The sequence below is a fragment of the Crocuta crocuta genome, unplaced genomic scaffold (genome assembly GCF_008692635.1).
Source record: "Crocuta crocuta isolate KB4526 unplaced genomic scaffold, BGI_CrCroc_1.0 scaffold24, whole genome shotgun sequence".
NCBI lineage: Eukaryota > Metazoa > Chordata > Mammalia > Carnivora > Hyaenidae > Crocuta > Crocuta crocuta.
The window spans coordinates 9,444,815-9,471,691 of NW_027530974.1; the positions used below are offsets into that span (position 1 = coordinate 9,444,815).

General features: G+C 38.1%; 1 protein-coding gene across 1 annotated transcript in view; it reads left to right on the plus strand.

The window, feature by feature from the left end:
* The window catches only part of SYCP2L (synaptonemal complex protein 2 like), a 94,747-nt gene that overhangs the window by 37,096 nt on the left and 30,774 nt on the right, over positions 1-26,877 (plus strand). The window contains exons 20-24 of the mRNA XM_077770007.1: positions 19,032-19,080; positions 21,902-22,049; positions 22,649-22,698; positions 25,123-25,252; positions 26,646-26,719. Coding sequence (XP_077626133.1) covers positions 19,032-19,080; positions 21,902-22,049; positions 22,649-22,698; positions 25,123-25,252; positions 26,646-26,719 — 451 coding nt within the window. The remainder of the gene's footprint in view (positions 1-19,031; positions 19,081-21,901; positions 22,050-22,648; positions 22,699-25,122; positions 25,253-26,645; positions 26,720-26,877) is intronic.

Consider the following 26,877-nt stretch of genomic DNA (forward strand, 5'->3'; position numbering starts at 1 on the left):
TTATTTCCAGCCCAGGAAACATGTATCCACTTAGCATTAATTTGCCACTTTTCCATATAGGCCTATGAAGAATGGGTCATAAGACCTGTAATTTTTAGAGCTTTGAGATCATTGAAATAAAATTGTATATTTTTAAAGTGTGGAGTTTGAGTTTTGACATATGTCTACGCCTAGCACCATCACTGCAATCAAGATAATGAACATATCTGTCTCTAAGATGCTCTTGCCCCTTTAAATCTTTCCCTTCTTCCCTTTCCATCCTTCCTACCTGCCCCTTGCAATCACCGATCTGCTTTTTGCCATGATTTTTTTGAACTGCAAACTCCTCTATCAGTGGAATGCAAGGATATGCCCTTTTGTGTGCCTGGGTGGCTCAGTGGTTGAGCATCTGACTTTGGCTCCAGTCACAGTCTCATGGTTTGTGAGTTCTAGCCCCATATCAGGCTCTCTGCTATCAGCACTGAGCCTGCTTTGATCCTGTGTCCCCCCTCTCTCTGCACCTCCCCCACTGATGCGTGCGCGCGCGCTCTCTCTCAAAAATAAATATTAGAAGTATGCACTTTTTTCCTCCCAGTCTTTCATTCAGCATAATTGTTTTGAAATATACCCATATTGTGAGTATCAATATTTCATGCTTTCATATTGCCAAGTAATCCTTTGTGGATATACCATAATGTGTTTATCCAGTCACCTGTTGATGGCCATTTGAGTTTCCAGGGTCTGGTTATAAGTAAAGAACTTGGGATCACATAGAAGTCTTTGTATGGACATGTATTTTCTCTGGAGTAAATGCATAGGAATGGAATTACTAGATCATGGTTGGTGTACATTTAATTTTTAAAAAGCTGCCGAAACTTTTTCTAATGTGGTTAAACTACTTAACCCTCCACCAACAGTCTTGGAGAGTTCTAGTTGCTCACATTCTTGGTAGTACTTGGTAATGTTAGTCTTTTTTCTTTTTTTTTTTTAAAAAATATTTTTATTTATTTCTAGGAGAGAGAGAGAGAGAGAGACAGCGTGAGCAGGGGAGGGTCAGAGACAGAGGGAGTCACAGACTGAAACAGGCTCCGGGCTCTGAGCTGGCAGTCAGCACAGAGCCCGACGCGGGGCTCAAACCCACTAACCGCAAGATCATGACCTAAGCAAAAGTCGGACGCTCAACCGACTAAGCCACCCAGGCGCCCCAGTCTTTTTTCTTTTTAAGTTTTATTTATTGCAAGAGTGAGAGAGCACATGTGCAAGTTGAGGAGGGGCAGAGAGAAAGGGACAGAGAATCCCAAGTTGACAATATGGAACCCAGTGCAGGGCTTGAGCCCAGGAACTGTGAGATCATGACCTCAGCTGAAATTGAGAGTCACATGCTTAACCTTGAGCCACCCAGGTGTCCCAGTAATGTTAATCTTTTTAATCTTAGCCATTCCAGTGGAAGTGTAGTAGTAGTTCATTGTGGTTCTGACTTGCGTGTCTGTAATGACTAATGGTGTCAAGCATCTCTGTTCATGTGCTCGTTTTCCATCTTTCTATATCTTCTTAGGTAATGTATCTTCAACTCTTTAATAGGAATACTATTAAAAATGAATTATGTGTTTCTTAAAGGTTTCTTTATAAGGGTGCCTGGGTGGTTCAGTCAGCTCAAGCGTTGGACTCCACGTTGGCTTAGGTCATGATCTCCTGGTTTGAGGGTTGGAGCCCCAGTTTGTGGCTTAAAGTCCATGTTGAGTTCTGCATTGACAGTGTGGAGCCTGCTTGGGAATTCTCTCCCCTTTTCTGCACCCTTCCCCTGCTTGCTCACTCGTGTGCGCTCTCGCTCTCATGCGCTGTCTCTCTCTGTCTGTCTCTCAAAATGAATAAACTTTAAAACAAATTTAAAAAGTGTTCTTTATATATTCTACATACAAGCCCCAAGTCCTTTATCAACTATGTTTTGTATATATTTTCTGTATGTGGCTTCCTTTTTATTTTTATAAATGTCTCTTTAAAATTTTCATGTGTATTTATTGAGGGCCTGCTGGTACATAGCTAATACAGCTTAGATTTTAGACACCTAATAGATCCTTTGCTAAATACGTTCAATTCCGTACATTTAGTCTTCACCCTAATGAATATCCCTAAGGAATGTATTTTTACCTCCATTTGCTAAAGGAGGACATGAGGAAAATGGAACAACTTAACTCAGGGGCATATCCCTAGGAGTTTTGGCTTAAATATAATAGTATCTTTAAAGAGTAAAAGTTCTTAATTTTTATTAAGCCCAATTGATTTTTCTCCAATTGATTTTTTCTTTTATACTTCATGCTTTTTTTGGGATGTGCTTAAAAAATCTTAGCTAAATCATGATCAATCCTATGTTTCTCTACATTTTCTTGGAGTTTTACAGTTCTAGATCTTCAGTCATGAACCATTTTATGTTAATGTTTATATACTGTATGAAGTAAGGGCTGAAGTTCTCTTTTCCTCCTTTCTTTTCACTCCCTCCCTTCTCCTTTCTTTCATATGGCTGTCCCATTATTCCAGATCATTTATTGAAATAATTACTTCTTCCATTGAATTTTCCTGGAAACTTTGAGGGAATCAAATGACCGTGTGTGTGTGTGTGTGTGTGTGTGTGTGTGTGTGTGTGTGTGTGTGTGTAGCTCTTTCTAGACTGTGCACCAGCATGCCTGAGATACTGCAAATTCAGTTCCAGATCCCACAATAAAGTGAATGTTGCAATAAAGCAAGTCAAATGAATTTTTGGTTTCCCAGTGCATACAGAGGTTATGATTATACTATAGTCTATTAAGTGTGCAATAGCCTCATGTCTAGGAAAACACTTTGTATATCTTAATTTAAAATGTTCTTGCTAAAAAATTGCTATCTGAGCTTCCAGGGAGTTATTTTGCTGGTAGAGGCTCTTGCCTCCATGTTGATGGCTGCTGACTAGTCAGAGTGGGGTGGCTGTGGCAATTTCTTCAAATAAGGCAACAATGAAGTTTCCCACATTAATTGATACTTCCTTTTCTGAACAGTTTCTCTGTAGTGTAAGATGCTCTTTAATAGCAGTTTACCCACAGTCAACTTCTTTCAAAATTGGAGTCAGTTCTTGAAAACCCTGCTGCTGCTTTATCAGCTAAGTATAGGAAATAATTCTAAATCTTTGTTGCTATCTCAACAAATGTCACAACCTCTTCATGAGTAGAGTCCATCTCCAGAAACCACTTTCTTCGCTCATCCATGAAGCTCAACACCTTGTCTGTTCAAGTTTGATCATGAGACGGCAGCAATTCAGTCCATCTTCAGGCTCTCTTGCTGTTTCAACCACATCTGCAGTTACTTCTCCACTAGACTCTTGACTCCCTCAAGGTCATCCGTGAGGGTTGGAATCCACTTCAAACTCCTGTTCCTTTTGATCTTCTAACCTCTTTCTATGAATCACGAATGTTCTTACTGGCATCTAGAATGGTGAGTCCTTCCTAGAAGGTTTTCAGTGGACTTCCCAGATCCATCAGAGGAATCACTATCCAGGGCAGCCATACCCTTGTGAAATATATTCTTAAATAAGATGTGAAAGTTGAGTGACTTCTTGATCCATGGGCTGCAGGATGGATGTTGTTAACAGGCATGAAATAACCTTGATCTGATGTACATCACCACCAGAGCTTTTGGGTGACCAAGTACATTGCCAATGAGTAATAAATATTTTGAAAGGAATCTTTTCTTCCCAGTAGGAGTTCTCAACGGTGAGCTTAAAATTTTCAGTGAGCCATGTTGTGGAATATGTGCTCTCACCCAGGCTTTGTTCCATTTATAGAGCACATGCAGAGTAGATCTAGCATATTTCGTAAGGGCTTTGGGATTTTGGAATGGTAAACGAGCATTGCCTTTAAGTTAAAGTCAGCAGCTATCTTCCTCCCTAACAGAAGACTCAGCTCGTCCTTTGATTCAGGCACTGACTTCTCTCTAGTTATGAAAGTCCTAGATGGCATCTTCTTCCAGTTGAAGGTTGTTCTATCTACACTGAAAATCTGTTTAGTGTAGCTACCTTCAGTAATTATGTTAGCTAGATATTCTGGATCTTACTGCAGCTACTATATCAGCACTTTCTGCTTAACCTTATACTTTTATGTTATGGAGATGGTTTCTTTCCTTAAACCTCATGAACCAACTTCTGATAGATTCCAACTTTTCTTGTGCAGCTCTTTCACCTCTTAGCCTTCAGGGAAGGCTTAAAGGAAGGTTATGGTTGGCTTGATCTTCTATCCAGACCACTAAAACTTTCTCTATATAAAGTAATAAGACTGTTTTGCTTTCTGTCTGTCTTTCTGTCTGTCTTTCTGTCTGTCTTTCTGTCTGTCTTTGTCTGTCTGTCCTGTCTGTCTTTCTGTCTGTCTGTCTTTCTGTCTGTCTGTCTTTCTGTCTGTCTGTCCTGTCTGTCTGTCCTGTCTGTCTGTCCTGTCTGTCTGTCTGTCCGTCCTGTCTGTCCGTCCTGTCCTTCCTTCAAATCATCCCTCGAATAGCACTTCTAACTTACAACTTTTTCTTTGCATTCACAATTTGGTTAACTGCTGCAAGAGGCCTAACACTTCCAACATGGCTCTCTAAGTTTAATAATTTCTAGCTTTTTAAAGTTTTATTTGAGAGAGAAAAATTGTGCACATGAGTGGGAGAGGAGGAGAGACGGAGAGAGAATCCCGAGCATCCTCTGCACTGTCATTGCAGATTCCCAGGAGGGACTCAACTCTCACAAACCATGAGATCATAAGCTAAGTCTAAATCAAGAGTCAGACATGTAATGGAGCCACCCAGGTGCCCCCTAATCATTTCTAGCTTTTCATTTAAAGTGGAAGACCTACGCTTTCTTTCACTTGAACACCATTGTAGGTCATTGTAGAGTTGTTAATTGGCCTAATTTCAATATTGTCTCAGGTAAGCCTGAAGAGAGATGTGGAAATGAATGTTGTGGCATAGGTTGTGGTGCCTGAAAATTATAGTAACCCCAAAGCTCACAGATCACCAATAACAAATACAATGAAAAAGTTAGAAATATCGCAAGAATTATCAAAATGCTACACAGAGACCTCAAAGAGCAAATGCCATTGGAAAAATGGTGCTGATAGACTTGCTGGATATAGGGTTGCCACCAACCTTTAATCTTTTTTCCAATAGAATTTCATTTCATAATTTATAGAATTCTGTATAAGAAAAAGACCAAAGAGTTATAATATACATCTCATTCAGATTAGATACGAAGGATATTCATAATGATAAACTTACATGTATATATGTATTTCTATATTATATAGCACCATGAGTAACACATGTCTTCTGTCATCTTTATTTATTAACTTGATTTTTAAGTTTATTAAATTGTTTAATTTATAGCTGAGTTAGCATATAGTGCAACAATGATTTCAGGAATAGATTCCTGAATGCCCCTTACCATTTAGCCCACCCACCCCCCCACAACCCCTCCCAGCAACCCTCTGTTCTCTATATTTGAGTCTCTTATGTTTTGTGCCCCTCCTGTTTTTATATTTGCTTCCCTTATGTTCATCTCTTTTTGTATCTTAAAGTCCTCATGAGTGAAGTCATATGATATTTGTCTGTCTTTGACTAATTTTGCTTAGCATAATACACTCCAGTTCCATCCACGTAGTTGGAAACGGCAGGATTTCATTCCTTCTGACTGCCAAGTTCTACTCCATGGTGTGTGTGTACCACATCTTCTTTATCCATTCATCTATCAATGGACCCACATCTTCTTTATCCATTCATCTGTCAATGGACATTTGGGCTCTTTCCATACTCTGGCTATTGTCGATAGTGCTGCTATAAACATTGGGGTGCATGTGCCCCTTTGAAATAGCACACCTGTATCACTTGGATAAATACCTAGTAGTGTGATTGCTGGGTCATGGGATGGCTCTACTTTTAATTTTTTCGAGAAACCTCCATAACTGTTTTCCAGAGTGGCTGCACCAGTTTGCATTCCCACCAGCAGTGCGAAAGAGTTCCTCTTTTTCTGCATCCTCACCAACATCTGTTGTTGCCTGAGTTGTTAATGTTAGCCATTCTGACAGGTATGAGCTGGTATCTCATTGTGGTTTTGATTTGTATTTCCCTGATGTTGAGTGATGGTGAGCATCTTATGTATCAGTTGGCCATCTGGATGTCGTCTTTGGAGAAGTGTCTATTCATGTCTTTGGCCCATTTCTTCACTGGATTATTTGTTTTTTGGGTGTTGAGTTTGCTAAGTTCTTCATAGATTTTGGATAGTAACCCTTTATCTGATAGACATTTGCAAATATGACGATATCCATCAGTTGCCTCTTAGTTTTGCTGATTACTTCCTTTGTTGTGCAGAAGCTTTTTATTTTGATGAGATCCCAGTAGTTTATTTTTGCTTTTGTTTCCCTTGCCTCCGGAGATGTGTTGACTAAGAAGTTGTTGCTGCCAAGGTAAAACAAGTTGTTGCCTGCTTTCTCCTCTAGGATTTAATAGCTTCCTGTCTTATGTTTAGGTCTTTGATCTATTTTGAGTTTATTTTTGTGTATGGTATACACAAGTGGTCAGGTTCATTTTTCTGCATGTCACTGTCCAGTTTTCCCAGCACCATTTGCTGAAGAGACTGTCTTTATTCCATTGGATATTCTTTCCTGCTTTGTCCAAGATTTGTTGACCAAACATTTGTGGGTGCATTTCCGGGTTCTCTATTCTGTTCCATTGATCTGAGTGTCTGTTTTTGTACCAGTGCCATACTGTCTTGATGATTACAGGTTTGTAATACAGCTTGAAGTCCAGAATTGTGTTGCCTCCAGCTTTGGTTTTCTTTTTCAAGATTGTTTTGGCTATTTGGGGCCTTTTCTGGTTCCATACAAATTTTAGGATTCTTTGTTCTAGGGGCGCCTGGGTGGCTCAGTCAGTTAAGCGTCCGACTTTGGCTCAGGTCATGATCTCACAGTCTGTGGGTTCAAGCCCTACGTCAGGCTCTGTGCTGACAGCTCAGAGCCTGGAGCCTGCTTCAGATTCTGTCTCCCTCTCTCTCTGCCCCTCCTCCGCTCGCTCTGTCTCTCAAAATAAAATACAGACATAAAAGAAAATTAGGATTGTTTGTTCTAGCTCTGTGAAGAATCCTGGTATTATTTTGATTGGGATTGCCAAACCTTTCATTTGTAAAAACCATAAAACAAAAGGCCATAATATCCGTGGAGGGGAATAAATCAAAGTGCAATGAAACAAGTGATGCCTGTATTTTGTAACATTGATCTACTGATCTGACTTTACATATTATCTGAATTATCGTAGCTTTACTATCTTAACTACTGTATCTTATTTTGAAATGAGGTTGCATTAGTCTTCCAGCCTTTTAAGTTGTTCTGACTATACTTTGTCCTTTGCATTTCCATATAAATATTATCAGTTTTACAAAGTCTTCCAGATTTTGACTGGGATTGTATTAAATTTATAGATCAATTTGGGAAGAATTGACATTGTAACACTGTTTTCATGGTCTCAAACATGGTATATCTCTTCATTTATGTAGGACTTCTTAAATTTTGATCAGTAACGTTTTTGTCTTAAACCTATAAATCGGGTAAATTTAGCAAAGTATATACAAAAGCATTCCATATTTTTTGCTCTTATATTAAAATTTTAATTTCTGGTTGATTATCCTATAGAAAAGCAGTTGATTTGTATACATTGATCTTAGATCCTGCAACCTTCCTAAACCAACTTAGTATTTTTCATATACCACCTGATAAAGTGTGCACAGCGATAAAATTCTAAATACTTAATTTCCAGTAAAGTATAAGCAATAAACAACTCTTTTGCTTAACTCCTACAGTACAGCCCCTGAAACAGTTGTGAACATAACACGTGTTACATTACGTAAGTGAATATATTGCTTTGACCCTCTCATTGTTGAACATTTGTGAGGAATAAGATATTCTTTCAGTTTTATTGAGATATAATTGCCATACAGCACTGTAGAAGTTTTAGGTATCTAGCATAATGACTTGACATACATATATTGCAAAATGATTACATAGGAAGTTTAGTTAACATGTAGCTTCTCATAAAATTATGATTGCTTTTTCCTTGTGATAAGAGCTTTTAGGATCTACTCTTAGCAACTTTCAAATATACCACACACAGCATTAGCCATAGCCATCATGTTGTACATTACATGTACATCTTATAGCTGGAAGTCTAACTTTTGACCCCTTTCCTCCACTTTTGATCACCCTCACCCTCCAACTTCCACCTCTGGTAACCACAAAACTGACTTCTGTGGGTTTGAGTGTGTTTTTATTTAATCTTAATTCAAGTATAGTTAATATACAATGTCCTGTTAGGTTCAGGAGTACAATATAATGATTCAACAATTCTATACATCTTAGTGCTCATCAAGATAACCGTATTCTTAACCCCATTTCAACTCATTCCCCCACCCCCCCACCTCCCCTCTAGGAATAACCAGTCCTCTATTTAGGAGTCTGATTTTTGTTTCCTTTGTTAAATTCGACATACGAGTGAAATCCTGTAGTATTTCTTTCTCTGACTTATTTCACTTAGCATTGTAACCTCTATAGGTTCATCCATGTTGTTGTAAACGGAGAGGTTTTATTTTTTTTTATGGTTGAGTAATACTCCAATGTATATTTACACCACATTTTCCTTATCCATTCATCTATAAACAGACATTTGTGTTGCAATATTAAGTGGATTTTCTTACTCCATATATAAGTAAGATCATATGATATTTGTCTTTCTATGATTTATTTCACTTAGCATGATGTCTTCAAGGTCCATCTATGTCATAGCAAACTGCAGGATTTACATTTTTATAGCTGAATAGTATACCACATCTTTTTTTATCCACTCATCTGTCAAAAGGCAAGTTTTTTCCATATCTTAGTTATTGTAAATAACACTATAATGAACATGAAGATGCAGATATCCCTTCAACAGTGACTTTATTTCCTTTGGATGTATACCCAGAAGTAGAACTGTTGGATCCTATGGTAGTTCTTTTTGAGGAACTTCCATACTAGCTGTTCAGTCTTCCATAGTGGCTGTATCAACTTCCACTTCCCCTAATGGGGCACCAGGGTTTTCTTTCTTTCAACACTTTTCTCGTCTTTTTGTTGGGAATTCTAACAGGTGTGAGGTAATAAACTCATTGCGGTTTTGATTTTTATTTCTCTGATCATTGACGTTGAGCACCTTTGCGTGTACATATTAGCCACTCGAATATCTTCTCTGGAAAAATTTCTCCTCAAATCCTCTGCCTTATTTTTAAATGAGGTTGCTTCTTTTTCTCTTCTTTTCTTTTCTTTTCTTTTCTTTTCCTTCTTTCTCTTCCTTCCTTCTTTCTCTTCCTTCTTTTTTCTTTTTTGCTATTGAGTTGTAGGAGTTCTTTATATATTTTGGATATTAACTCCTTACCACAATAGGATTTGCAAATACTTTCTTTCCATAAACTACATTTTTATTTTGGGTTTCTTTTGCAGTGCAAAAGCTTTTTAGTTTGATGTAGTCCCAGTTTTTAAATTTTTGCTTTTGTTGCTTGCTTTTTTGGTGTTCCATACAAAAAAGTTGCCAAGACCAATGTCAAGAAGCTTTCTTCCTGTGCTTTTTTTTTTTTTTTTTCCTAGGAGATATATGGTCTCAAGTCTTAGGTTTAAGTCTCTAATCCATTTGAATTAATATTTGTGAGTATTGGAAGATGGGGGTCCAAATTCTCTTCCATGTGTTTCCCTGCAACACTTATTGAAGAGACTATTTCCTCATTGAGTGTTCTAGGCTCCCTTGTCAAATATTGATTGATCAAATATATCAGAATTACCTCTGGCAATATTTGTCCTGAAAACTATTTTGTATGATGTTTGTATGCTTTTTTATTAGTGTAAGTATGGCAAATCTTTTCCCATCACTGTACTTTAAACTTCCTTGGGTTCATATATTTAAGGTGGGTTTATTACAGGCAGCATTTGGTTGTGATTTGCTATTAATCTCAGTATGACCGTCTTTTCTTTAATTGGGATATTTAAACCATTTATAGTTTATATGATTATTGATAGGGTTGTATTTGTATCCTATTACCTTGCTATTTGTTTTATATTTGTCCTGTTTTTTGTTCCACTTTTTCTGGTGTGTTTTAGTTAAATGGATTGTATTTAATGACTCCATTTTTTTATCTCCTTTGTCAGTTTATTTGATATAACTTTGGTGTTTTTAAGTGGTTACTTTATGGTCTATATACATGTTTAACTTACCACCCTTGATCTTCAGGTAACATATTGCTTTACACATCATTCCTTAAACATGACTCGAGTTTTGGCTACTTTTATCATACAGTTTACTTCTACATAGGCTATAAACTTCTAATTTTGTTGTTTCAAATTATTATACTTTTAAAAAACTTGAAAAATAAGAAAATGTATGTTTTGCCACATACTAGCACTGATCTTTATTCCTTTGTACAGATAGAAATTTTGATCTGGTGTTATTTTCCTTTGCTTTAAAGATTTTAAATATTCTTATGCAAGTCTGTTGCTGATGAATTCTTAGTTTTTACATGTCTGACAAAGTCTGCTTCAGCTTGGTTTTTGAAAGACATTTTCACTGGGTATAAAATTCGAGGCTGAGTTTTTTTATTCAAGTAACTTAAAGATGATGCTCTATTTTCTCACTTGATTGTTTCTGATAAGTTTTATCATTCTTATATTTGTTCCCTTATATGTAAGTTGATGCTTTTCTCTGAGAGTGGTTTTCAGATTTTCTCTTTATTAATAATTTTAAGCAATTTTTGTTTGGTTGTTTCTTGAGCCTAGGGGTTGTTGAGGTTCTGGATATGTTGGCTTATAGACTTTTTAAAAATCAAATGTAGAAAATTTTAGCCATTATTTCTTGAGAAATTGTCTTATTCCCTTTTTCCTCTCCTTCAAGGTTTCCAATTATACATGTTAGCCTATACCATACAGCTTACATATGAATTGTTAATATATTACAGTTCTTTATCTTTAATTTAAATTCAAGCTAGTTAGCATGCAGTATCATTTCAACTTCAGGAGTAGAACCCAGTGATTCATCTCTTACATAACCCCCAGTGCTCATCCTGAAAAGTGCCCTTCTTAATGCCCACCATCCACTTAACCCAAACCCCCACCACTCCAACCTACAATTTCTTCTCTGTATTTAAGAGTCTCTTATTTTTGCCTCCCTGTTTTTTCCTTTTCCTGTTCTTTTCCTTTTTCTTACTTTTCCTTCCCTTCTCCTATATTCATCTGTTGAGTTTCTCAAATATCACCTACGAGTGAAATCACATGATATGTCTTTCTTTGGCTTATTTTGCCTAGCATAATACTCTCTAGTTCCATCCATATTGTTGCAAATGGTAAGATTGCATTCTTTCATTGCCAAGTAGTATTGCATTGTGTGTGTGTGTGTGTTTGTGTATACATATATGTATGTATACCACATCTTTATCCATTCATCCATTGATGGAAATTTGGGCTCTTGCCATAATTTGGCTGTTGTTGAAAGTGCTGCTGTAAACATTGGGGTGCTTGTGCTGCTATGAATCAGTATTCCTGTATCCTTTGGATAAATTCCTACTAGTGCTATTGCTGGGTTGTTGTAATTCTATTTTTAATTTTTTGAGGAGCCTCCACACTGTTTTCCAGAGTGGCTACACCAGTTAGCATTCCCACCACTGGTGCAAAATTGTTCCCCTCTCTCCACATCCTTGCCAACATCTGGTTCTGACAGAGGAGTTGTTAATTTTAGCTGTTCTGACAGATGTGAGGTGCTATTTCATTGTGACTTTAGATTTGTATTTCCCTGTTGATGAGTGATGTTGAGCATGTTTTCATATGTCTGCTAGCCATCTGGATGTCGTCTCTGGAAAAGCAGCTGTTCATGTCTTCTCATTTCTTCACTGGGTTATTTGGGGGTTTTTTGGGTGTTGAGTTTTGTAAGTTCCTGATATTTTTGGATACTAACCCTTTATCTGTTATTTGCAAATATTTTCTCCCATTCTGTTGGTTGCCTTTTAGTTTTGTTGTTTCCTTTGCTGTGCAGAAGCTTTTTTTTTTTTTTATCTTGATGAGGTGCCAATAGTTCATTTCTGCTTTTATTTCCCTTGCTTCCAGAGACATGTCAAGTAAGAAGTTTCTGTGGCCAAAGCCAAAGAGGTTGTTGCCCTTTTTCTCCTGTAGGATTTTGATGATTTCTTGTCTCACATTTAGAATAAATTCAAAATCCAATGTTTCCATTGGATGGATTCATCTTGAATTTATTTTTATGTATGAAATAAGAAAGTGGGCCAAGTTCATTCTTCATGTTGTTGTCCAGTTCTCCCAGAACTAATGTAGTTAGACTTTTCTATCTAACTTGTCAGCTTAAAGTCCAGATGCCTCCAGGTTTGGTTTTCTTTTTCAACATTACTTTGGCTATTCAGGGTGTCTTCTGGTTCCATACACATTTTAGGATTGTTTGTTCTAGTTCTGTGAAGAATGGTGATGTTATTTTGATAGGGATTGCATTGAATGTGTAGATTGCTGTGGGTAGTATTGACTAGTTAACAGTATTCCTCCAGTCAATGAGCATGGAATGTATTTCCATTTCTTCATGTCGTCTTCAATGCCTTTCATAAACTTTCTATAGTTTTCAGCATATAGGTCTTTTACCTCTTTGGTTAGGTTTATTCCTAGATATCCTCTGTTTTTGGTACAATTGTAAATGGGATTGATTCCTTCATCTCTTTCTGTTGTTTCATTATTGGTATATAGAAATCAACCGATTTCTATACATTGATTTTATATCCTATGACTATGCTGAATTCATGTTTCTGCTCTAGCAGTTTTTGGGTGGAGTCTTTCAGGTTTTCGATGTAGAGTATCATATCATTTGCAAAGAGTGAAAGTTTGACTTCTTTCTTGCCGGTGTGGATGGCTTTTATTTCTTTTTGTTGTCTGATTGCTGAAGCTAGGACTTGCAATCCTATATTGAACAACAGTGGTGAGAGTAGACATTCCTGTTGTGCTCTTGATCTTAGGGGGGAAAGCTCTGTTTTTCCCCATTGAGGATGTTGTTAGCTGTTTTCATATTGGTTTTTTATGATAAGTTATATTCCTTCTATCCCTACTTTTTATTCAGGGTTTTTATCAAGAAAGGATGCTGTATTTTGTCAAATGTTTTCTCTGCATCTACTGCCAGGATCATAAGGTTCTTATCCTTTCTTCTGTTAATCTGGTGTACCATGCTGATTGATTGGTGAACTTTTGAACCAGCCCTGCAAACCAGGAATGAATCCCACTTGATTATGGTGAGTAATTCTTTTAATGTATTGTTGAATTCAATTTGCTTCTATCTTGTTGAGAATTTTTACATCCGGGTTCATCAGGGATAATGGCCTGTAATTCTCCTTTTTAGTGAGGTCTTGTTCTGATTTTGGAATCAAGGTAATGCTGGCTTCATAGAATGAATTTGGAAACTTTCCTTCCATTTGTTTTTTTTTTTTTTTTTTTTTTTGAACAGTTTGAGGAGAATAGATATTCACTCTTGTTTAAATGTCTGGTAGAATTCCCCTGGGAAGCCATCTGACTCAGGACTCTTACTTGTTGGGAGATTTTTGATAACCGATTCAATTATTTGGCTGGTTATGGGTTCAAATATTTTAGTTCTTCCTAGTTGAGTTTTGGTAATGTAAGTGTCTAGGAATTTGTCCATTTCTTCCAGATTGTCCAGTTTGTTAGCATACAGTTTTTCATAGTATCTTTTTATAACGGTTTGCATTTTGGTTGTGATCTCTCCTTTCATTCATAATTTAGGTCCTTTCTCTTTTTGAGAAGTCTAGCCAAAGGTTTATCAATTTTGTCTGTTCTTTCAAAAAACTACCTCTTAGTTCATTGATCTGTTCTACTGGCCCTTTTTGTTTTTGGATTCTGAATCATTTATTTCTGCTCTAATCTTTTCATTTCTTTTCTTCTGCTGGCTTTGGGTTTATTTGCTGCTCCTTTTAGGCATAAGATTAGACTGTATAGTTGGGACCTTTTCTTGCTTCTGAATTGCCATGTATTTTCCTCTTAGGACAGTCTTTGCTGCATCCTAAAGGATTTGTACTGTTTTCATTTTTGTTTGCTTCCATGTATTTTTTTTTTTTAAATATTTTTATTTATTTCTAGGAGAGAGAGAGACAGCGTGAGCAGGGGAGGGTCAGAGAGGGAGTCACAGGCTGAAACAGGCTCCAGGCTCCGAGCTGGCAGTCAGCACAGAGCCCGACGCGGGGCTCAAACCCACGAACCGCAAGATCATGACCTAAGCGAAAGTCGGACACTTAACCGACTAAGCCACCCAGGCGCCCCTCCATGTATTTTTTTAAAATTTCTTCAAGTTCCTAGTTAACCCATTCATTCTTTAGGATGTTCTTTAACCATGTATTTGAGGGCTTTCCAATTATTTTTCTTGTGGTTGATCTCCAGTTTCATAGTATTGTGGTCTGAAAACCTGCATGGTGGTATGATTTCAGTCTTTGGAACTTTTGAGGGCTGATTTGTGACCCAGTATGTCATCTATTCTGGAGATTGTTCTAGGTGTACTCAAGAAGAGTGTGTATTGTTGCTGCTTCAAGATGAAATGTTCTAAATATATCAGTTGAGCCTATATGATTCAATGTGTAATCAGACCCATTGTTTCCTTCTTGATTTTCTGCTTAGATGATCTGTCCATTGCTATAAATAGAGTATTAAAGTTCCCTACAATTATGGTATTTTTATCAATTTGTTTATGTTTGTGATTAATTGATCTTATATATTTGGGTGGTTCCATGTTGGGAGCACTATTCACAATTGTTAGCTCTGCTTGATGAATAGACCCCTTAATTATGATATAATGCCTTCTTTATCTCGTTATAATCTGTTTTAATTTTTTCAATGTTTTATTTCTGCGAGAGAGCGAGAGAGCGAGAGAGCGAGAGAGCGAGAGAGAGCGAATCTCCAGCAGTCTCCAGGCTCTGAGCTAGCTATCAGCACACAGCCCGATGCGAGGCTCGAACCCACGAACCATGAGATCATGACCTGAGCTGAAGTGGGACGCTTAACTGACTGAACCACCCAGGCACCCCTATAATCTTTGTTTTAAAATCATGTTTCTCTACTATAAGTATGGCTTCTCTGGCTTTCTTTTGACATCCATTAACATGATATGTGGCTCTGTGTCCCCTCACTTTCAACCTGCAAGCGCCTTCAAGTCAAAAAATGAGTCTCTTGTAGGCAGCATATAGATGGATCTGGTTTTGTTTGTTTGTTTTAATCCACTCTGATACCCTAGGTCTTTTGGGGCATCTAGTCCTTATATATTCACAGTGATTATTGGAAGGTATGAACTTAGTGCCGTTGTGTTATCTGTAGATCTTGTGTTTGTGGTGAGGTTTCTGGTCCTTTGTAGTCTTTCCTGCTTTCCACTCAACCACCAGTCAGATTGTAAAAGAAAATCAGGCAGAGAAATTGTTTTTTTTTTTTCTTTTAATTTTTAAAAAGCAACACCATGGACAGTAGCATTAAAAATAACATAAGGATTAATTTGGCAAAAGATTTGCAAGACTTTTACACTGACAAGTACAAGGTATTGCTAAGAGCTATTCAGGAAGATCTAAATAAATAGGGGCACTTGGGTGGCTCAGTCAGTTGAGCGTCTGACTTCAGCTCGGGTCATGATCTCACAGTCCACGTTCAAGCCCTGTGTCAGGCTTTGGGCTGACAGCTTAGAGCCTGGAACATGCTTCAGATTCTGTGTCCCTCTCTGCCCCTCCCCTGCTCGTACTCTGTCTTTGTCTCTCTCTAAAATAAACATTAAAAATTTTTTTTTATTTAAAAAAGGAAGAGCTAAATAAATGGAGAGAGATGCTGTGTTCATGGGATGGCAGACTGAATGTTGATCTGATGCCAGTTTTTCTCAAACTGATCTATAATAGGTTTGATACAAACCCAGTTCAAATCCCAGCAGACATTTGTTTTTGTTCTTAGAAATTGGCAAGGTATTTATAGATTTCAGATGGGAATTTAAAGCACATATAGCTCCCAAAACAAGTTTCAAAAAGAAATACAAAGTGGCTAATACAAAAGTGGCTAATACATTATGCATTTCAAGACTTTGTGTAAAGCTACAGTCATCAAGGGAGTATGTTGTTGCCATAAAGGCAGATAAATAAGTGGAACAGAGTGGGAAGTCTTCCTGTGCACATAGGGACAGCTGCCATGTGACAAATGTGCACAGACAATTCAGTGGAGAAATGGTCACTTTTTCAAACAAATAATGCTACAACCATTGATTCTCTGTATATGCAACAAAATCAATGGTCTGCAGCCTTTACATTCCACCACATAACAAAAAACTAAAAATCAGTCATGAATCCAAATGTAAAAACCTAATTGCATGAAAGCATAAGAAAGATCTTTGTGACTTTCCGTTAGGCAAAGATTTTTTTTAATGTTTGTTCATTTTTGAGAGATACAGACTGTGAGTGGGGGAAGGCAGAGAGCGAGAGGGGCACAGAACCTGAAGCAGACTCCAGGCTCCAAGCTGTCAGCACAGAGCCCGACGCGGGGGCTTGAACTCACAAACTGTGAGATCCTGACCTGAGCCAAACTTGGATGCTCAACCAACTGAGCCACCCAGGCACTTCATGACTTTTTAGATATAACCCCAAAGTACAGCCTATAAAAAACAAACTGATAACTTGAATTTAATCTCAAAATTAAAAACTTTAAAAAAAACAAAACAGAATGAAGGGATCAGATACACACTTGCAGGAAAAATTTAAGCCTATATTTGTTAAAGGACTTGTACCCAAATTGTTAAGTACTCTCAAAATTCAATAACAAAACTAGAACCCAATAAAAACATAGGCAAAGATTTGAACAGCTGCTTCAGTAAGGAAGCTCTACAGATAAGTACTTGTTCAACATAATTAGCTATTCGGGAAATAGAAATTAAAATTATAATGAGATACTCTTACATATGCCGTATAGTGGCTAAAATGAGGAATACAGACTATACCAAGTGTTGGTGAGGATGGGGAATAACTGGAATGTTACACACTGCTGGTAGTTCTTTTAAATGTAAAATATGTACATATCTTATGGCCAAGCTCTTCCAATCCTAGCTGCCTACCCAAGAGAAGTGATAGCATATGTCCACACAAATGAATGTTTATAGCAACTTTAACTATAATTAATCCTGAACTGGAAACAACCTGAATGTCCATCAATAGATGAATGCATAAACAGACTTCAGTACGTATGATGGAACACTACTAAGAAATAAAAAGTTGATACATACAGTTGAGTGAATGTCCAGATAATCATGCCAAATGAAAGAAGCCAGACAAAAAGCAGTATACATTGTACAATTCCATTTATATAAAATACTAGAAAATGCAAAGTAACTTGTAGAGCCAGAAAGTGGATCAATGGTTGCCCAGAAATATGGTGCATTTGCTTTTTCATTTGTCTTTGATTTTGGTTTTCATTATGACAACAACACTTAACAGGAGTTCTACCATCTTGACACATTAAGTGCAGAGCACAGTATTAACTGTAGGCACAGTGTGAAACAACAGATCTCTAAAACTTATGTGTCTTGTAAAACTTTATACCTGTTGAAAAATAACTCCATATTTCTCTCTCCAGCTCCTTTCAATAATGTTTCTATTGTTTGACTATTTTAGATGTTAAATATCTAAAATATCAGATATTTAGGTATCATTTTAGATATTCTGTAAGTAGAATCATGCTGTATTTGTCCTTTTGCGACTGGCTTATTTTATCAAAACGTCTTCCAAGTTTATCCATGTTGCTACATATTACAGGATTTTTGAAAACTGAATAGTATTCCTGTGTGTGTGTGTGTGTGTGTGTGTGTGTGTGTGTGTAAGTAATGGATACATATCATGTTTTATCCATTTTTCCATTGATGGACATTTAGATTGTCTCCATAATTTGGCTATTAATACTTCAATGATTATGGTATCGCCAATATCTCTTCAAGGTCTTGATTTTAATTCTTTTGGGTGTATACCCAGAAGAGCAATTGCTAGATCATACGAGAGCTCTATTTTTAATTTTTTGAGGAATTTCTGTATTTTCTATGGTGGCTATACCGTTTTACACTCCTACAATGTAATGTGTGAGTATTCCAATTTCTCCACATTTTCACCTACACTTGTTAGGTTTTGTGTTTTTTTAAATAATAATAGCATATTATATATCCAATAAGGAGTTAATGTCCAAAATATTTAAGGAACTTCTACAACTCAATAGCCAAAAAGTCAGCCCAATTTAAAAAGCAGGCAAAGGCGTTAAACAGACATTTCTCCAAAGACCTACAAATGGCCATGAAATGAAATTTTGCTCAATAATCACTAATTATTGGGAAAAGTTTTCTTGTTAGGTTCCCCTTTTGATTCTAAGGAGCAGCCAGGCAGGAAATGCCACTCTGCAGCATTCCCACACCTCCCTTCTTCCTTGCTGATTTTGACTTGACCTTCCTGTTCTTTGTATGCCCTACAGAGAAGGGCTTAAGAAAGGTTGCTCTGCTTTAAGTAATCAGTTGTTGGGGCGCCTGGGTGGCTCAGTCAGTTAAGCATCCGACTTTGGCTCAGGTCATGATCTCTCAGTTCGTGGGTTCAAACCCCGGGTCAGGCTCTGTGCTGACTGCCAGCTCAGAGCCTGGAGCCTGTTTCAGATTCTGTGTCTCCCTTTCTCTCTGACCCTCCCGTGCTCGTGCTGTCTCTCTCTCACCCTCCCTCCCTCTCTCTCTCAGACAAAAAAAAAACATTAAAAAAAAATAACCAGTTGTTGTCTAGTAGAGAATCTATAGAAATGGATTATAAGTCAGTCTGCAGGATGGGGTGAGGGTACTTCCCACCACTAGGCTCACAATCAGATAAAGGGCACAGAAGGGGGCGGGGGAGTTAGGGCTGGGCAGTGAAGGAGGGAGAAGGTAGTATTGGTACAGTTCTATTCATCTGACCTATTTTGTTTTAGGGCAGATTCTGCTTCCGAGGGCAAGAGAAAGCAAGAAACAAGGATGCCGGTAATGGAGTAACTTTTCTTGTTTTAAGGCAGTGCTTTCAAAATTTGTTATTTGCATGTCATTTTCAAAATTTGTCACCTCCCTGGTCTTTATTATCTCTAAATTTATCTTAAACTTATTATTAAAAAATTATTTCACTTTTGGGGCACCTGGGTGACTCGGTTAAGCGTCCAACTTTGGCTCAGGTCATGATTACATGGTTTGTGGGTTCGAGCCCGGCATCGGATTCTGTGCTAACAGCTTGGAGCCTGGAGCCTGTTTCAGATTCTGTGTCTCCCTCTCTCTCTGCTCCTCCCCCACTCCTGCCTTGTCTCTCTCTGTCTCAAAAATAAATAAAACAAAAAATCTTTTGAAAAAACATTTCACTTTTAAAATGAAAATCAGTTCTTGCTTTATTAAAAAAAGATTAGAAGAGTGTTAAAGACCCTCCAGCACTTGTGATTTATCCTGAATCAAGTCAGAAGTTTTAATGAACTGAAAAGAAATAATTTACTGTGAGTTCATGCCATATTTCTTTTTTTCATTCCTATGTGCACCAACTTACACCCCTTTCGTGTGCCCCTCACTTCAGGAAGCACAGTGCTCTAAGTCCATAGTTTTAAAAACTCTATAATGAAAATTAAATGAATTTTTAAAAATTGAGATCATGGGCCTTAAGCAAGTTAAGGCTCCACCTGGCTCGCTTTTAGCATTGGTTCTCTCTCTGTCTCTGTCTCTGTCTCTGTCTCTCTCTCTCTCTCTCTCTGATGCTCAGTCTTTGAACTGGAAACCCTATGGAAGCTGATGAAACTACTGAAGCCTGGGTCCCTTCTCCCAAAGACTCTGGCTTAATTGATCTAGGGTGATGATCAGACCCTGGGATTTTTTTTAAAGCTTCCCCCTGATCCCCATTGATTCTAACATGCAGCCAAATTTAAGAGCCACTGCTCTAGATTTTTGTGTTGTGAATAACTTTCAATAGCGTTTTACGTAAAGAAACTGGCCAAGACTTGCTGCGTGTTTTTTGTTTTGCTTTGTTTTTTTAATTTTTTTTAATCTTTATTTTTGAGAGCAGGACAGAGAGAGTACAAGTCGAGGAGGAACAGAGAGAGAGAGACACAGAATTCAAAGCAGCCTCCAGGCTCTGAGCTGTCAGCACAGAGCTTCATGTGGGACTCGATCTCACAAACTGTGAGATCATGGCCTGAGCCAAAGTTAGATGCTTAACTGACTGAGTCATCCAGGTGCCTCTACATTTTTTTTTAATTGTGTGCATGAAATGAAGGAATGTTTGCTCTTTCTAAAAAAAATTTTTTTTTACTGTTTTTGAGACAGTATGAGAGGGGAGGAGCAGAGAGAGAGAGGGAGACACAGGATCTAAGCAGGCTCTAGGCTCTGAGCTGTCAGCACAGAGTCCGACATGGGCTCCAATACACAAACTACGAGATGATGACCTGAGCCCAAGTCATACGCTTAACCGACTGAGCCACCCAGATGCCCCAGAAATGTTTGTTCTTTATGAGACTGGACAAGTGTGGAGGTTTCCCCTCAACTTTTCCCCCTGTAAATGTAAGATGCAAATAAGCCTCTCTCACAAGTTTTCTTTAAGAAGTTACCTTCTGTAAAAGATACGAAACTGCAGAATGTTTTAAAGTAGGAGTAATTGAGTCTTCAAAAACGAACTCCCTTGAAAAAGAGCTAGCTCCCCATCACCCACCTTCAGGACTATGGGGCATGCTGTCATTCACAAGGATGGAGCTGGTTTTGATCCTGATGTAATGATGGCATCAGGAAAGGACTGTGTAGTTTGCTATTCCAGGCACAGGGTGTATTTTCCAGCCAATGCATTTCATATCTGAGAAGACTATGTGAGACACTGTCGCCACTTAGTATGTTTGGATTCATAAGAAACCTCCCTGGCTTAAAATGAAAATGAGCCCTTCACCAGCTGAATGATGGAATTCCTCCTGGTTATTTACTGTGCTCCCTGGAGGAGCATAACAGAGTTCAAATAGAGTATTCTTTTTATTAAGTGTATTTTGAGAGAGAGTGCACACACGTGCAAGTAAGAGAGAATGAACAAACGGAAGTGGGAGAGGGGCAGAGAGAGACTCCCAAGCAGGCTCCGTACTGTCAGCTCTGAGCCTGTCACAAGGCTCAAACTCCCTAACTGTGAGATCATAATCTGAGCTTAAATGAAGAGCCAGACCCTTCCCAACTGAGCCACCCAGGTGCCCCTAGAGTAATTTTTTTTAAATCAGAGCAAATTCCACATTAAAACTGAACATAAACATTATTTGTCAGTGTTTAACAAAAGCAAATCAAAAACAAAAAGATTAAAAAAAAATACATTGTCAAAGTACAGATGAATCATCAGGAGAGATTAAATTTGCCTTGATAGCCTAGTCTTTCAAAATACTTTGAGGTTGAAATAGAAGTTACTCCCTTGCTTAACTTCAGTTATTCTAAAATGTAGACGTGCCTGTCATTGCCAAAAGTATTATTATAAAATCTTTTGGTCACTCGCATTAATATTTTGAAGTTCAAGTGTTGGGATGATAGGTATATCAGCTTTTGAACAGTTTCCTCTGGTCTCTTAGCTGCAACTATTAGATGAGAGAGGACTCCCATCCTTCACAACAGCAGCTTGGAGGAGAATGGACTAATGAAATCTGTTCTTTTTCTCCCCTCTCCTTACTTCGGGGCCTTTTTATTCTAGGAGAGCCCCGTCTTCTAGGAGTTACTCCTCTTTTGTCTGACCTTGTAGCGATATGGTAAACTGTACATAAAGGACACTAACACCTTTTTCATCATGCTCATTTCTCATCTGTGCTTGTAAAAGTTTAATTACAGAAAACACCTCTTCTCAGAGAGTAATCAAGATTCAAGTAGTAGTACCAGTGAACGATCTTGGACCAGTAACCAAAAAAGGAAATCCCTAAAACCGTATTCCGGTAGAAAAAAGACAAGAATTAGAAGTAGTGTAAGAAGTAAGTTTGGTACATGTCGTCTTTCAAGTCATTTTTCAAATAAATCAGGTACCTTTGTGATGCAAGGAGGGAGGGTACCAAAGAAAAAATGATGTGATCTCCCTTCCCTGCTACGATTACATTGGAAAAGCAAAAATGTACATATGTAAAACCATACAAAAGAATGTAGAAATGACTAATAATTGGTAAATACGAGCTGCAGATAAATGGAGTAGGGGTTCAGATAAGGATAATCTGACATGAGCTGGAATCACGAGAATTTTCAAGGAAGAGGCAGGTGGGATTTGAGCTAATCCTTGGGAAGGACTAGTACTCAAAGAGGTGTGCAGATGAGTAAATGTTTTAAATTAGGTAAAATTACAAGGACAAATTGACCTGAGGACAGCATCAGGGGTAGGGTGTGGAAGAGAGAATTCATGTGGGAGGTGGGGACTCAGGAATAAGGGGGGGTCATTAGAAAGGGATCTGAAGAGCTACACATGTGAGCAAGCTTCCAGATGTGGGAACTGCTAGTATGGACATGGCTAATAGGGGAGAGGGAGAAATGCATTTTTGTATTTCTCATAAGCAAACTTCCCCATTGTGCACTTCTTTTTTAGTTTTGCCATTTTCCCCTCCCAGCAGTGGCAGTTACCATGAGAAGGATGAAGTAAGTAACTTTTATCTAGGCTGCCATGTGCCCTTAGGACATTAGCATGAAAGACGACAATCTGTTTAGGGTTAAATGTCATTTATTTCTCAGAAAGTCTTCTTTCAGGAATATGAGAATAACCAGTAATTTGTTGGTACATAAATCACTGTCAATAGAAATGGCAAGGTCTTATAAATGTTTTATTTAAAAAAAAATTTTTTTTAATGTTTATTTTATTTTTGAGACAGAGACAGAGTATAAGTGTGGGAGGGTCAGAGAGAGAGGGAGACACAGAATCTGAAACAGGCTCCAGGCTCTGAGCTGTCAGTGCAGAGCCCGACGTGGGGCTCAAACCCACTGACCACGAGATCATGACCTGAGCCGAAGCTGGACGCTTAACCGACTGAGCCACCCAGGTGCCCCTTGTAAATGTTTTAGTATGAATCTTGGGTAAAGAGTTAAGATTTTTCTACATTGTTGCCAAATTTGTTGAAAGACGTTTATTATGAATGATGCTAAAATCTGGGCTACTCTGATTTTCTGTAAATACATGCTCTTTGAATTTGCATTTTGAAATAAACTTCTTGGTTGAATTTTCCCTTTTCAGTTTGCTGACATGTTGTAAAGCTCTTGAGGACTTAAACATTTAAATCTTTATAAGTGGTTGAAGTGACTTCAGGCTTACATAAATATTGAATAAACCCTCTAAGTTTCTGAATTCACTTTGGTTATTCTTGTTTTAAAGTAACATACTTAAAAATATTGGACCCTGCGGTGCCTGGGTGGCTCAACTTGTTAAGCATCCGACTTCAGCTCAGATCATAATCTTGAGGTTGCTGAGCTAGAGCCCCACATCAGGCTCTGTGCTGACAGTGCAGAGCCTGGAGCCTGCTTCGGATTCTGTGTCTTCCTCTCTCTCTGCCCCTACCCCATTCATGCTGTCTGTCTCTCTCTCAAGAATAAATAAACATTAAAAAATACCCTATGTTTGAACGTATAGGAGGATTAGGAGGAACTTAATGGAGGACCATGGGTGAGAAGAAGAGGAAAAATAGNATAGCCAAATTACTCCTCTCAATGTTTTCATTCCTTATCAATTGAGCCATATAGGCTATAGAAATAGTGCCAAGTATGCGAGTTCTCTAAGGGGGTGGCTTCTGGTATTCTCAGGGCATCAACAGCACCCTGCCCACTCATGCAGAAATACAGTGTGGTTAGTACTCCCATCACAGCTAGTTATCTGCCCCCATCTGTCCCCTTTCATCGGCTGCCCTCTGTGAATCTAAGGGACTGCCCTGTTCTGCACTGACAGAGATAGTTTATAGATGAAACCTGCGAGCCAGAGTGAGAATCTAAATATTTGTTTGAATAGTTCAGACTAATAGGAATGATCAGTTAGAAATAGGCCAAAAGAAAAATTTAAAGTAAATACAGCTTTTGTTTGAAATAACCCCAAAGAAACCTCAAAGCTTTGAGAGTCCATAAATTTAAGCTATGCAACTGACAGGAAGTCTGTTGATTTTTTTCAGTGAGGGCGTTGCTGACTTTGTACAAATAATAGCATCCAAAATTCATTCCTCTGTGTTGGAGTATAAGAATAATTTAGGGCAGGAGTCACCAAACTTTTCCTGTGAAGGGTTAGATAGCAAATATTGTAAACATTCTAGACACAGAAGACTGTAAATATTTTCTGTGGTGACTATTCGGCTCTTTGACTGTAGCATGAGAGCAGCCATGAACATTACCTAAAGTGAACGGGCGTGTTGCATTTCAATAAAACTTTATTTATAAGAAGCCAGTGAACTGTAGTTTGCTGATTGCTGATTTAGAGCAGTGATTCTCAAACTAGTGATCATCGGAATGACCAGCAAGGCTTGTTTAAATGCAGATTGCTAGGTTCTGCCCCACAGTTTCTGAGTCAATAATAGTTGGGGGTCTGGAATTTGCATTTCTGTCAAGTTTCAGGGTGTTGCCGATGCTGTGTTCCCTACTTTGAGAACTTTTAGTTAGAATTATCTTTGAGTTAGGATTATGAATTGATACAGGAGAATGTGCTTCCAATTCTGGGATTTTATGGTCTTAGTGTTTATTTTCAAATGGAGCAAATCCAATACCTCAATCATTTTATTTTATTTTTTTAATTTTTAAAGTTTGTTTATTTTGAGAGAGATCAAGTGAGCAAATGTGAAAGGGGTTACAGATGGGGGACAGAGAATCCCAAGCGGGCTCTGTACAGACAGCACAGAGCACGATGAGGGGCTTGAACACACAAACTGTGAAACCATAACCTGGGCTGAGATCAAGAGTCAGATTCAACTGACTGAGCCACCCAGGTGCCCCCTTAAACTATGTTAAAGGTAGTTAGAAATATATTGGAATTTTTAAAAGACTATTTTGAGGAATTATGAATGTTAACACGCTTAAAACGGTACTATATTTTAGGCTAAACTTCTAACACCGTTATGGAAAGATACCTCCAGGCAAAAGAATTCCATACCTCCAAAAATTGCTGGAACAAAATTTCAGAGTGGTTCTGCCGTTTTAACTCCTGGAGATTCTGCCCAGAAAACAGGTACCTGATTTTCTGTTGACTTACATAGAAAAAAAAACCCTGTATTTTAGGAAAAATACTTTGACTAAACAAAACTTAATACTTGTTGAAAGTGTGAATATCCTTTTCTTTAACTCCCTCATTAGCAAAAAATAGAGGATACTGTGTTTTAATTTTACTTTAACATTTGAGATGAGCTTATGCTAATTTCTTCCATTTTCAAAGAAGGACAAAAACTCAGATGATGACTTATAGCCTCTATAAGTTTCTGTTGCAACTATTCAACTCTGTAGCGGTAGCCCCAGATCAACCACAGAAAAGATGTAAACCAACAGGTGTGGCTGTGTTTCCAAAAAACTTTATATTTTAATGTTTTATTTATTTCTGGTGGGGGTGAGAAGCAGTGTGAGCAGGGGAGGGTCAGAGAGAGAGAGGGAGACACAGAATCCAAAACAGGCTACAGGCTCCGAGCTAGCTGTCAGCACAGAGCCTGACGCGGGCTCGAACCCAGGAACTGTGAGATCATGACCTGAGCCGAAGTCGGACATTCAACCGACTGAGCCACCCAGGTGCCCCATACAAAACTTTATTTCTAAAACCAGGTTAGTAGACTGGATTTGACGTGAGGGGCCAGTTTGCCAACCTTTGTCCTGTTAGGTGTACCTTAGCCTCCATTGTATTTTATTAAAAACTATTTGCATCTTTTGAATGGCTAGGGATTTTGGTTTGTTTCGCTTGATCATTCTGCAGTTAATTTTTTTTTATATTTTATTTATTTCTGTGAGAGAGAGAGAGAGAGACAGCGTGAGTAGGGGAGGGTCAGAGAGAGAGAGGGAGATACAGAATCCAAAGCAGGCTCCACACTCTGACCTAGCTGTCAGCACAGAGCCCAATGCAGGGCTCAAACCCACGAATTATGAGATCATGACCTGAGCTGAAGTCAGATGCTTAACTGACTGAGCCACCCAGGTGCCATTCTGCAGTTTAGCACATTGTCAAGCACATGATAGCAATCACTAAGCACATGACTGACAGCCTCTTAGCTTGGCTGCCACTGGGAGGAAAGGAGTAAGGAAAAGAGAAAAAGGAAAATATACTGTTAGAGAGAAAAGAGGAAATAAGGAAGTAGAACTCTGAGAAGAGAAAGAAGGGTCACAAGCTTGAGGTCATGGGAGCCTGGCCTGTATATTTGGGGCCAGGTGCGCAGCTATGAAAGGGGCTGATTTAATTGAGGCTCTTGATTTTATCTACAGATCTACAAACCTAATAACCATACATGCTCTGAAAGATGCAAGTTTTTTTTTCTCCATTTAGTAACATTTTTTTGATGGTCATATTTAAGGTAGACAGTGATATTATTTCCTGAAGTTGCTTCTAAGCATGCTTATCCTTTTGAAACTGTTCTACCACTCAGAACTCCCAAGTCCCCACCCACTGAGCGATCTGTCTTCCTTGGAGCATTCAGAAGTTGAAGAAAATACAACTAAGGTATTATGTGTTATTCAACTGGTTTTCCAGAAAGAATATTAGATTTGTATAATGTACTTATTCCTTCTTAAGGGATGATGTAGCACCATTTGTTTCTTATTTTAATAGACATTTATGGCCTCTCTTTTTTTTTTTTTTTTTTTTTTTTTTTTTTGTAT